This window comes from Panulirus ornatus, chromosome 4 (assembly GCF_036320965.1).
Source record: "Panulirus ornatus isolate Po-2019 chromosome 4, ASM3632096v1, whole genome shotgun sequence".
Taxonomy (NCBI): Eukaryota; Metazoa; Arthropoda; class Malacostraca; order Decapoda; family Palinuridae; genus Panulirus; species Panulirus ornatus.
In genome coordinates this window covers 75,776,394-75,789,833 of record NC_092227.1, presented here as the reverse complement: position 1 = coordinate 75,789,833, position 13,440 = coordinate 75,776,394, and the positions used below count along the sequence as shown (strand labels likewise).

Here is a 13,440-nt window from a genome sequence, read left to right as displayed (position 1 = left end):
TATTGACAGTAAGCAAAGACCTTCGCCAGTGGTAAGTGACCAGTTAATGATCGTGTAAGTACTATTGACAGTAAGCAAAGACCTTCGCCAGTGGTAAGTGACCAGTTAATGATCGTGTAAGTACTATTGACAGTAAGCAAAGACCTTCGCCAGTGGTAAGTGACCAGTTAATGATCGTGTAAGTACTATTGACAGTAAGCAAAGACCTTCGCCAGTGGTAAGTGACCAGTTAATGATCGTGTAAGTACTATTGACAGTAAGCAAAGACCTTCGCCAGTGGTAAGTGACCAGTTAATGATCGTGTAAGTACTATTGACAGTAAGCAAAGACCTTCGCCAGTGGTAAGTGACCAGTTAATGATCGTGTAAGTACTATTGACAGTAAGCAAAGACCTTCGCCAGTGGTAAGTGACCAGTTAATGATCGTGTAAGTACTATTGACAGTAAGCAAAGACCTTCGCCAGTGGTAAGTGACCAGTTAATGATCGTGTAAGTACTATTGACAGTAAGCAAAGACCTTCGCCAGTGGTAAGTGACCAGTTAATGATCGTGTAAGTACTATTGACAGTAAGCAAAGACCTTCGCCAGTGGTAAGTGACCAGTTAATGATCGTGTAAGTACTATTGACAGTAAGCAAAGACCTTCGCCAGTGGTAAGTGACCAGTTAATGATCGTGTAAGTACTATTGACAGTAAGCAAAGACCTTCGCCAGTGGTAAGTGACCAGTTAATGATCGTGTAAGTACTATTGACAGTAAGCAAAGACCTTCGCCAGTGGTAAGTGACCAGTTAATGATCGTGTAAGTACTATTGACAGTAAGCAAAGACCTTCGCCAGTGGTAAGTGACCAGTTAATGATCGTGTAAGTACTATTGACAGTAAGCAAAGACCTTCGCCAGTGGTAAGTGACCAGTTAATGATCGTGTAAGTACTATTGACAGTAAGCAAAGACCTTCGCCAGTGGTAAGTGACCAGTTAATGATCGTGTAAGTACTATTGACAGTAAGCAAAGACCTTCGCCAGTGGTAAGTGACCAGTTAATGATCGTGTAAGTACTATTGACAGTAAGCAAAGACCTTCGCCAGTGGTAAGTGACCAGTTAATGATCGTGTAAGTACTATTGACAGTAAGCAAAGACCTTCGCCAGTGGTAAGTGACCAGTTAATGATCGTGTAAGTACTATTGACAGTAAGCAAAGACCTTCGCCAGTGGTAAGTGACCAGTTAATGATCGTGTAAGTACTATTGACAGTAAGCAAAGACCTTCGCCAGTGGTAAGTGACCAGTTAATGATCGTGTAAGTACTATTGACAGTAAGCAAAGACCTTCGCCAGTGGTAAGTGACCAGTTAATGATCGTGTAAGTACTATTGACAGTAAGCAAAGACCTTCGCCAGTGGTAAGTGACCAGTTAATGATCGTGTAAGTACTATTGACAGTAAGCAAAGACCTTCGCCAGTGGTAAGTGACCAGTTAATGATCGTGTAAGTACTATTGACAGTAAGCAAAGACCTTCGCCAGTGGTAAGTGACCAGTTAATGATCGTGTAAGTACTATTGACAGTAAGCAAAGACCTTCGCCAGTGGTAAGTGACCAGTTAATGATCGTGTAAGTACTATTGACAGTAAGCAAAGACCTTCGCCAGTGGTAAGTGACCAGTTAATGATCGTGTAAGTACTATTGACAGTAAGCAAAGACCTTCGCCAGTGGTAAGTGACCAGTTAATGATCGTGTAAGTACTATTGACAGTAAGCAAAGACCTTCGCCAGTGGTAAGTGACCAGTTAATGATCGTGTAAGTACTATTGACAGTAAGCAAAGACCTTCGCCAGTGGTAAGTGACCAGTTAATGATCGTGTAAGTACTATTGACAGTAAGCAAAGACCTTCGCCAGTGGTAAGTGACCAGTTAATGATCGTGTAAGTACTATTGACAGTAAGCAAAGACTCCCGGGTCCCCGGTGGCTGGCGCAGCACAAGCGAGTCTGTCGTCCCCTCCGGGTTGCCGTGGCGCCGCTGATCGTCCCGCTGCCGTCAAGTCGATGACCTCCACGACGGACTCGACATCTGAGTCGCAGCTCGAGTAGCTGCTGCAGTCGCACTCCTGTGAAGGAGAGGAGGAAGGAGGAGGAGGAGAAGAGGCAAAGCTTTAGTCACACTGTCGGTGGCGGGACCTGGTAGGCATCCGCTAAGGAAACAAACCTGATAAGAAAGACTTAGGTGTTCAGAAGCATCATCAATTATAATCCTACTTTTGGTGGCACGACCTAAACCTGCATAATTAATTCACCAATCACCTACACTCTAGGAAAAGAGAGAAAATTAAACTTACCTGGGAATGTCTTGGAATAGATCCTCAGTAACAGATTTTCACCTTTCAAAGACAGATTAATCTTTAAAGTCAATTGTACTGATACACCATCATGACTTCCATCCCCACTAGCCCAGGCACGACTCATACTCTACCACCAGGGTCGTCCTCACTCTAACACCGGTGCCACACTCACTATACCTCTGGTGCCATCGTCATTCAACCTCCGGTGCCTCTTTCACACTAGCTCATATGCCACCGTCAATTTAGCTTCATCGTGTCACCCTCCCACTACCTCCAATACCGTCCTCACTCTACCTTTGATTTCACCTTCACCCTACCTCTGGTGTTACCTTTAACTACAATTTTACCTTCACTCTGTCACCTTCACCCTACCTCTGGTGTTACCTTTAACTACAATTCTACCTTCACTCTATCTCCGACGACACTCAGGCACCATAAGTCATGCAACTCTCATGTTACTTCCCTTATATAGTGACTACCTTTGTTCTCTTTTTCTTAGTTTTCCCCTCATATTTTCCTGCTCATTTCGCTTCTTACAATGCGTCTGAGGCGAGCCATTTGCAACATCCAGCCCCTATCGGCAACGCACCGGGTCATAAATAAGAATATTTTCCATTCCTTTTTGAGCGTAAAACATATCTCGCTCACTCATAGTTTTCACTTGAAGCTCCTCTTCCTTGGGCACAACGGTACCTCCCATGACCACAGTGGTACAACCCTGAAAAATGACGGTACAAACAACTCTTGATTACAGCGGTGCGACCCTTGGGTATGATGACCCTGCCTTTGATCTGCCTTCTTGCCATCAGTGCCGAGACCAGGTAAGTCATCATGCTCAAGACCCATGCTCAACACGGTCGAACCATCGTGCTCAAAGGCCGTACTGCCATGCTCAAGGCATTACCATCGTGCGCAAAGGTTGTACAACCTTGCTTAAAAAAAATGACTGAGCTCACAGGACTTTCCTATCATAATGCTAAGTTAATAGAAAAAAAAGGGCCACATAGGACTGTACGTTAGGGTCAGGTTCTCCCTCCGTCATACTCCCTTGTTATGTAACACTACAAAAAAAATGTTATCGATACGAAGCATCATCAACAGTCAATGGATAGTTACCTGGCAGGCGTTATCCGCTTGCAGTTCATCCTGACAATTTACGACTTGTCCATTCATGAGCGGAGTGGTCTGTGAGTGGATGTGAACCATAGTTTTGGTCTGGGGTTGTGCAGGTGTGTGTGCGTTGGCCTGCGTGTGCGCCAGAGACTCGCGTCGTCCGCAGGCGTTGGCGAGCACGTCGAGGCTCGGGTGGCGCTGCTGAGCTGACGACACCAGGTCAGGATCGTAGCACTCCCAGGCGCTGCCGGTGGCCGTCACCACCAGCTTGTGCTCGTGGTTGGTGCCCTTGGCCCTGCAGGGGCCGGCGTGTCGAGCGATCACCACGCTCAGCACCAGAAGCAGCAGCAACACCGACACCAGGCCCACTATCGCCCCCAGCATGGTCGGGACACCCAGGGCAGCGGTTTCAGGCTCTGAGGAAAATAATGGGATAAGTCTTTAACCAACTCTCCGTGTGGCAGTTTTGTTTTCCTTACTGCTGAGTCTCACTAACACAAGTGTGGTAATGTAGCAACCATCATCGAGAGACACTGTCACGTTTGACAAAAAGGGAAAAAAAGGAATCGGCCTGCCAGTACAAGAAAAATAGTTTACATCGCATAACATTTGAGTTATACTTCTAGAATGATGGCACATACTCTGAATCAAATAAATTTCAGTCGAAGAAGGAGCAGTGTTAATTCTTCTAGTGGTGCTCTGCCATAGCTATTCATGTCCTATACTGCACAGCCTTTCTCTGTTCTCTCATGTAGCTTCCTCTTTGGCTAGTCCATCTCTGTATTTCTATACGGATCAAATCTATCTCTGTCCCTACAAACAGTAATGTCTCATTGGGATGTGTGCGTTTGTTCATCTTTTATCAGAGATTCCATTACTTCAGCAAATGATTCTCATTAACTGACGACTAAACGCAGCTTTCATCCACCTCTTTTCGAACTGTTCTATCTTTCATCTTGACACAGCTGCCTCTATAAACGTAGTTTTAGAGAGGATTTCCTAGTGAGGCAAACCTATTCTAATCATTCAACGCAATTGAATCCAATTTTTTTTTACCGTATAAAACTCTGCACATTTCCAGTTACTTAGATGTCTTTATAATTCCTCTAATCAACATGATCAATAAAGTTGGTACCTAACACGCAGTTCAGTCTGCTTCTAAGTATATGGAAGAGTCTTGTTTACATGTTGAGGAGTCCTCTTAACAGCTGATCTGATTATACAAAGGAATGATTCGTCTTCGCACGTAGCACCTCTTTCCCATCTAGAGCAGTTCTAACTCCACATGCTTGTCAAAGTTGAGTTTAAAGCAATTTAGTTCAGCAACTCTCCCGGTCTGACCTCAGAACGTAACTCGCTCGTCGCAAAGTGGGTTCTCTTTCTCTCTGTTTCTCGTATATTACTTCCATTCCTGCTCCCGAGAGTTCGCATCTTGTGTGACTCGATCGTTAGCTATACATCGTCATACTCGGCATGCCATTATGCCAAATGATTACTGCATGGCTGCTGGCAACTCAAGGATGGGCCTTTGCCATACATCTTTTTCTTTACACCTTCTCATATTTTACCTATCAGTTATGACATACCTCATTTTAAAAGCCAGGTTTCCATTTCCCCCCTCCAAAAAATCTGAAGGTTATTCCACTTCATAATTCCTTACTTCTTTACTTAGCTCTTTCTAAAGTGTGACGTAAGGCTGGCCTCGGCCAGAACCACACTGTCCGTGAGTGGAGCTTCCGACGTAAGAAGACAAAGCTACTGGGAAGGACAGTGACGTGAGCGAATGTATAGGGGTCTGAACCCTCAAAAAAAAGAACGGAGTATGAAGGTGCATCTGGTTACCACTACACGCAATGTGGTTCTATGCATGTGCTTTATGTGTATATGTAATCTTCTCTGGTATTCAGTTAACACTAAACGCGATGTGGCATATATATGTGTGTATGTGTGTTTCATCTATGAATTATCTTCACTGGCATTTACCCTTGACACGAGAGTCCAAAGCAACATTGACTTTGCTGATCTTACCAAACTAAAAACAGTCCTTGAAGATATCAATCATGTGATCCACTGAGAATATGAGGCACGTTACCTTTCGAACTCCTTGTGAAAATGGAACAGTGAAGGGCCCATTAGTCGTTATCAGCACGCCTGTTTCTGATATAATAAGGAGCCCACTACCTGTTATTGGTATGCTGAGGGGATCCATTACCTGTTATTGGTATGATGAGGAGCCCACTACCTGTTATTGATACGAAGAGCCGACAAATAGTTGATTACGACCACCCTACTCCCTGTTACTGGCACTACGAGGGCCCACCTATCTGTTCCTGCTACAGTGAGTCTCCTAGGAAGGAAGCTGAAGTCTGGACTCATTTTAAAAAAGACGTGGCTCGAGTCCACTACCGCCTCAAGTCCAACTAGAGTCCACTATCCTTCAACAGATCAACAGGAGAGTGATACACCGGTGGTGTTGAGCCAGTACCCGGGAAGCTGCCGACCGCCTGCACCTCCAACCGATGGGCGTCGCTCCTGCCGCGGGCGTTGCTGGCGGTCATGCGCAGCCTGGTGGCCACGCCTCCTCGAAGACACACCACCCACTCCGGGAAGTCACTGCCTCGTGGAAAAGAAACAGATGTTAATCTTAGCAGAGACTTATGGACATTTCACACATTAGCATCATGTCCTGACCAAACTCACATGTAATATGTGAGCATCTTTATATTTACATATTATGAATTAGATTGATATTTTGTGATCTGTCAAAATTATCATTGTTCTAAATGTGTTCATTTGGACCCCACACTTTTATCTTATATTTTTTTTTTTTAGTAAACCCTCTGTAATACGTCAGCAAAAGTCTTAAATTTGTTAATGTCGTTTGTTACATGTAATTCATATACAGAAAGTAATGTAACACAGATACATGTCTTACTGTAATCCCGAAGAGATAAATTTTGGGAAAAGGTTAACATGTACATTAAAGTTCATATAAAATGGCGTCAAAATGCACAAGTCCTGCTTGTAAAAGAAGCATTTTATTTTCACAATCACAAAGACGTCAAGAATGACCTCTGACCTTCTGTATGCTCCCAGCCCCACCCTCCCTTCCTCAAAAGGAAATAGCCCACTTGTATCCAAATTTGGACCATCTGGTTGAACACAGAGCCACCTACTGAGTGCGGATAGAGGGAGGGGAAGTGTGGGGAGTGGCATGGGTACTGATCCACATACTAATGCTGGCACGGGTGGCGACCCATCTGCTCATGATGGTCATGGGCAGCCACTCACCCGCTTATGTTGGTACAAGTAGCGACCCTTCTGCTTACGTTGGCACTGCTCACCTTGGCAACGATAAGTGATCCACCTGCTCATGTAGGTCACGAGAAGTGACCCACCTACTTATATTGACACGGGTAGTGTGACCCACCTGCTCATGTTGGCCACTAGAACATGCTCCTGCCAGGCTTCTAAGATGAACTCCTGCGGGAGGCCGCCGTCGAATCCTTCGTGGCAGGTGACGGCCAGGGACCAGGTAAGAGGGTCACTGTAGGCCTCGGTGAGGGCGGCGGGGTCGGCCGAGCAGTTGGTGAGCGGGTCCGGCGGCCCCGCGGGCACCAGGCTCACTAGGCACGGCCTTCGCTGCCGCCCTACGCTGTTGGTAGCCCGACACGACACCTGGCCGTAGTCCTCGGGCGTGAGGGGCGTCACCACCACGCTGGAGGACAGGCCCTCACTGCGTACGTCTTCCTCAGCTATCGGACGTTCTCGGCCGTCCTCTGACACCCTCGTCCAGGCCCAGGTCACGCCCTGGGCTGGCACGGCCTCCACACCACATACGACCACGGCCGGCTCGCCTCGGGCAGCTCCCTGGGTCCTCTCCCACACGTCCCCAGCACACACTGGCGAGTCTGAACGCCGAGGTAAGTCCGTCAGTTCGATGCTTAACCGATGCCTGGGCAAAAGCTGAACAGTATAATCTACAGAGAATATATATACATATCCCTTCACACGACCACCTCAGCTCAGGGCCGTTCCCCTACCTGGCTTAGGAGGGAAGACCTGTGTATATAGGACGGACGATGACCTGGAAGACAGGATGGTTCACCCCGACCAACAGTAGTTAGGGAACATTACCAAGTGTTGCGTCGAGCGTGGTCACCCTCTGAACACATGATACGTACGCAACACTCACCACTGTCGCATGAATCATAGAGAACTCAGACAGTGCTAGGAAGGCCATTATTTACGAGTACATACAGTATTTCTGCCTCAATATACACCTTATAGGGTGAGGTAATATAGGGTGACTGAACATACAGGGTGAGGCAAGACTTAGGGTGAAGACAAGGCTGAGGAGGGACCTAGATTAAGGTAGGAGAGAATGAGGGAAGTACGAGGGTGAAGCAAGACACGGGGAGACAAGATACAGGTTGGGTCAAGCTCTTCGGTGAGGCAAGACACAGGGTGGGGTCAGACACAGAGTGAGGCAAGAATCAGGGTGAAACACAACTCAGGGTGAGGCAAGAATCAGGGTGAAACACAACTCAGGGTGAGGCAAGACCTAGCGCGAAACACAGCTCAGGGTGAGGCAAGACACAGGGTCCCTCTAGATTTCAACCAATTACTGAAGCCAAAAGATAATAGATATCTTTGTGCTGAGTCACATGATGGCTGGTTGAAAGAAAATGGATTAGTGATTGAAAATTCTAATTTTTGGTAGTCTCTCAGAAACTATGAAGTAAGGCTCAGTATGGTCTAATGTGACTTGGTCTTGGGCATTATGAAGAAAGACACATTTCTATACAATTTCATAAACAATAGTTGAACTGTGGCCAAGTATAGCAAACAATGTGCTTACTGGTGACCTCTAACCTTAAAGAATCGGCAGAACTGGTCATATTACAAATATGATACATTTGCAAATGTGGGGCATTTCAGGAAAAAAATACTCGAACATTTTATAGAAAAACCCCCCAGCTGAATAGCCATATAATTACCCTCCCAAAAACAACACTGTCCTTTCACCCATAGAGAACATGGTAGATGTCTTAGACCACAAATCTATCCTTTACACAGCACGGAGGTCATGGAAATGGAAAGGTAGCTAATTGTATGCAGTGCCTCCTCACCTTAGATGACTGAGACTGTATGGAACATCGGCCTGAAATATATGTATTCTGGACTGTTTGACCTTTGGTGCCATGACATTTTTTTAAGACCTTAATGAAAAAAAAATCAAATGGAAAGAGGCTGAAGAAAGAAAGGGCCTCGGCTCCACCAGCATCATCCCTCGCCGATCCAAGTTAATCTTCATGGCATACATCGACCTCCTCCAACACGTGACGTGGAGAGCAGCGCCTTGTGGCAGGATGTCAGAAACTCGAGGAGTTCTATAGAGTTGAAGGAATTGGAGGAGAAATGTGCGAAACACAATACAAAGCTCCATGAGGTGTAGAAATTCTGAGACGGGTTGCGTCGATGTCTGAAGACCTGGGATCTACAAGGACAACAATGGGTGTTTCTGTGATGCAGTTGGCACAACCATCTATCTCCCTTGGAGCGGTGACGCGAGTACAGGTTAAGGTTGGAGATTGTCATGAAGAGGAGAGGTAGCCTCGGACATCTGGGTTTCAGGAAAAAAAAAGATCAGTTAAGGTAGTAAACAGATAAGTGTTCAAGAGAAAGTTGTAATCGAGATCACGAATACTGGAAGAGTGATGAGTGAAATAGCCAGGTGTCTGGGAGCAGTGGTGACGCACGTGTGGGGTGGGTCCCGGCCGTTTGATGATGGTCAAAGCGGACCCCGGAACCTCCTCTATCATCGTCGCCATTCCAGTTCACTTCTGGAGAGAATCTACTCTGTTGATTTCCAAGTGTCGTGTGTAAGTAGGTACATATGCTGGACTCCAAAATAAAGGACAGTGATTCAAGTCTCAAGTATTAAAAAAAATGTAAGATGGAGAAAGAATGTGTGTTTGTAGACTGAATATCAAAAACCCACGTGTAGGTGAAGTAGAAGAAAATGATAACCTAGTCTAGGGACGAACCCACGACAGCCACTGCAGTGCTGACTCAATGCGCCGTCGTCACTAACCCTCCCGAAACTCAGATGGTAGTGCCTTCCTCATCAGCGACTGCCTACCACCTACCACACTACTTCATGTGTGGGTGAAGGCCTGTGTCTCAAGACCTTACGTGTCAGCAACTCTGGGTCAATGGTTCACGTGTGTGTGTGTGTGTGTGTGTGAAGTCCCATGGCTCACTGCTCGCCTCTCCCACATGAGAATGTTCCGTGTGGCCGATGGGACGAGGACACTCACGGCGGACGGTGAGGTGAATGGCGTTGCTGGTGTTCCAGCCTTCCATGTTGGCCGCGGCGCAGGTGTAGAAGCCGGAGTGCCGCCTCCGGAGTCGTCGCACCACCAGGCTCAGCCCGCTCACCACGATGCCTCCGGTCACGTTGTGCACCACAGGCACTCCCTGAGGGGGGGCGAGGCGAAGAGGCAGTAGGTTAGTGGTGGGGAGCTGTAAGGGGACGCCAGGGATACTTAAGAAAATGGTAGGAGGGGGTATGCGTTTGAACCCGGCTTATAAAAGAGGGAATTATGTCTAGGGTCGTGTATGACAGGAGATGGTGAGGATAGATAACAGACGACCTGATGGTTCAGGACGGGGTTATCTGCTGCAGGAGAATAAAGGTATCCATCCGAGACAGAGACAGGGAACTAAACCATGAGGTGTTTGCAAGGTTTCAGAGGTGAGGGGCTTGGATGAAGGGTATGTTGGGTCCGGAGGAACGCTGAGCTTCAGTAGCTGGTAGTTGCCTTAGTTTAATAAACATATCATTTAACAGGCCACATACTAAGGCGTGGGCAAGAAAGATATCGTTCACAAGGCAAACGCCAAACGAGTGAATAGTGTTGTATAAATACAGATGTTAGGCAAGTGACGCTGAGAGTTAGATAAATCTCTTTAGGAAACCTCTGATGTGATATCAAAATAGTAAATTGCATGAACACAGACTCACTGTAGGGATATACAGAGCTAAACAGCCACACTTAACATACAAAGCCACACTAGATGTACTGAATCAAATTAGAAATACAGTCATTATAGACATACAGAGCCACACTAAACATAGAAAACAACACAATACATACAGAGCAACACTATATATACAGAGCAACACTATATATACAGAGCAACACAACACATAGGGCTACACTAAATATACGACAGCCAAGGAGCCAAACACACCAGTGAAACACAATAAGATATTCTAAGCAGCCAGGCGGAGCCACTGTCCAAGCCAGACACAGAACCCCTTCAATAAGCTGGACGTGAAGCCACACTAGAGGGTCGGCCATACACAGAGCCACAGCAGAGTCAGATGACAAACCATGCAAAGAAGTAATTAATCAAGCCATACACACAGAACCACATTAGGGAGCCACAGAGAGAACCGCACTAACAAAAACTGGACACAGAAGCAATAGTGAGCCAAACGCAGAGGCGCATTACTGAGCCACTGAATATCTTATAAGAGAGCCACACTGAATAAGATGGTGAGCGATACAAGGGAACCAGATATAAAATCATACTTTAATTCCACACTGAAGGAACGCAAGATGACATGACCCAACGAAATGAGCCATAGTAAAGAGCCACATTATCCCGTTACAGAAGCCTACGTGAACAGCCAGACTGACCAACTACACAGATCTGGACGTTCAGAAGGGGGACACCACACACACACACCAGCCTGGCATACTGAGGGAGGCGAAACTAAACACGACAGATTGACTAACCCAGTGAGAGGCGACGGTATGATCCTCGGGGATGATGGATCTGGTCCTTCACCTTATCCGTGACTGTCAGGTCAAGGATGTATATACTGTCCTACTCAAGGGATCAACAGTCATACTCAAAATCCAGACCAAGGTGAGAGACACGGTGAAAGAACCACACTAACCACACTAGACATGCTAGATATGCCTACAGGAGAACCAAACGCAGGACTACATTAAATTAAGCCAACGATGGCCAACCAGACACCTGAGGAACGAAAGCTGGAAGGGAAACAAGCGATGAACCAGATAAGCAGAGCGCGCGACAGCTCATAGAGAGATTCAGACACAGAACTGCCCTAAAAAATAAAGGAGTCAGATACAGAGACACAGAACTAGACACAGAGAACTGATAGAGCGGTGGACACAGAGGCAGACAGAGAGCGAGACAGGTGAACCAGGAGACGCACACTGTGATACCAGTCGACGCGATGGACCGTAGGGTTGGCGCGGATGGTGCACTCGAAGAAGACGTCGTCTCCTTCCTTGATGAGGTCAGCGGTCAGGTGGCGACCCAGCGACAGTCTCACCACGGGCGTGTCTGTAACGATACGGTGGTGGGTGCGGGTGTAGTGGTGGGTGCGGGTGGGTGGTGGTGTAGTGGGTGAGGGGAGGTATGCCGTGGTGAAAAAGGTGATAGGTAGGGAGCTATAACAGTGGAGGTAACAGGCACGGCAGGAGTGGCTGTAATCTGGGTGATATCTGAGGGAAGCAATGGTAGGTCGGGGTGCAGCCGTGGTGTGGTACAGGGTGGGGCAGTATGTGTGAACACGGGTGGTGTGGGCAGGAGCTACAGCTATAATGCGATATAACAGGAGTCACAGGAATGCTTCCTAAGTCCTACTTCTCGACTGCTTAACGTTCTTTAAGTCACTTTATTCATTAGATCATGTATGACGTAATATTTGAAATACGTATCGTTTACATAAGCACAACAGTACCGAAAACACTGCTGCTACAGCCATGGCTGCATTGTCAAAAGTATCACCTACAGAAGACCTTGAGTTTGATGGAGTCCGTGAGGGGCGCGTGAGGGAGGAGGGGGTTGGCGGCGGTGCAGGCCAAGGTGGCACCGTCGTGCTCCCTCTCCACCACCACCGTCAGCGTCGCCGTCGTCACGTTCCCTCCGCCATCGAACTGAAACAACGGATCAGTTTAGTACGACAGATTAAGATCAGGGGCACCAACATACCTATCCATCACCGACGCCGATTTCCATATTTTCACGCAACTGTCGCGCTTAATGTTGTGATGGTGGTCAGCGTCGCGCCAGTTCATCATCTACCAGCCCGAGTTTGATCCCTGGCGTTGACATCCGGCAAGCACCTTAGATAAAGGTTCCTTCCTCCACTGGAGAGGTAAGTATATGGACGCACACTTAGGCTTGACAGGAATCATGGTACAGCAGGAACAGGCTTTACTGCCTTACAACTTTAGGGCACCTTAGGTCGAGGGATCCCGTGGCTAACCCTGACAGCCCTTATGATGTATGGACGGGGGTGACACTGTCTCCCAGCACTAAAAGAGCCGAATCATCAAGTCCTGGATTTTGCTAAAAGAGATAAAGATGTGTGGCGCCTATAGACATACTACCCTCTTATCACTGTCTCTTCTAGTGAGCAAATGCAAAGGGAAAAAAAGACATTGCGCTTTAGCCTCCTTAGCCTGTTGAACACCAACAGGTCCCGACACCCCTCACGTATGATGCTGTGATCTCTTTCCTGACTCTTAAAGATCGAGTCAAAGGCCACGTCACCATACCAAAAATCTGTACCGTCTTGCTCTTGGGTCGCACCGCCGTGATCTTAAGGTTAGATATGGACAGGAACACTTGCCGTATATACCTGGTGTGGCTGATTATAAGGTGGGCACTTTGGTCCAGACGTTACTCACAGCGTAGGAGACGTGGGTGAGGCGGGAGTGTCCCCTCCACCAGGTGAGCTCGGCGGGCGGGTGGGAGCCTACAGTCCGGCACACCAACTGCAGAGTGGCGCCCGCTGACATCGGCCCACCAGACCCCAGGATCCTCACCTCCAGCGGCGGCACTGCGGGCACCACAAGGCTCCGTCAGTACTCTAAGAGAATGTTTATATATATAAAGTTAATATGTACAATTCATATATGTAGGATCATAGGCGGGAAATTGGT

At 47.2% G+C, this 13,440-nt stretch overlaps 1 protein-coding gene across 1 annotated transcript in view; it reads right to left on the bottom strand.

Moving 5' to 3' along the window:
- Positions 1-1,921: 1,921 nt before the first annotated feature.
- LOC139764852 (protein turtle homolog A-like) overlaps positions 1,922-13,440 on the bottom strand; it is a 36,018-nt gene continuing 24,499 nt past the window's right edge. Inside the window, exons 6-13 of the mRNA XM_071691858.1 lie at positions 13,186-13,337; positions 12,285-12,429; positions 11,703-11,833; positions 9,766-9,925; positions 6,873-7,353; positions 5,928-6,055; positions 3,446-3,858; positions 1,922-2,098 (exon numbers count right to left, since the gene is read on the bottom strand). Of these exons, the coding sequence (XP_071547959.1) occupies positions 1,922-2,098; positions 3,446-3,858; positions 5,928-6,055; positions 6,873-7,353; positions 9,766-9,925; positions 11,703-11,833; positions 12,285-12,429; positions 13,186-13,337 (1,787 nt within the window). The remainder of the gene's footprint in view (positions 2,099-3,445; positions 3,859-5,927; positions 6,056-6,872; positions 7,354-9,765; positions 9,926-11,702; positions 11,834-12,284; positions 12,430-13,185; positions 13,338-13,440) is intronic.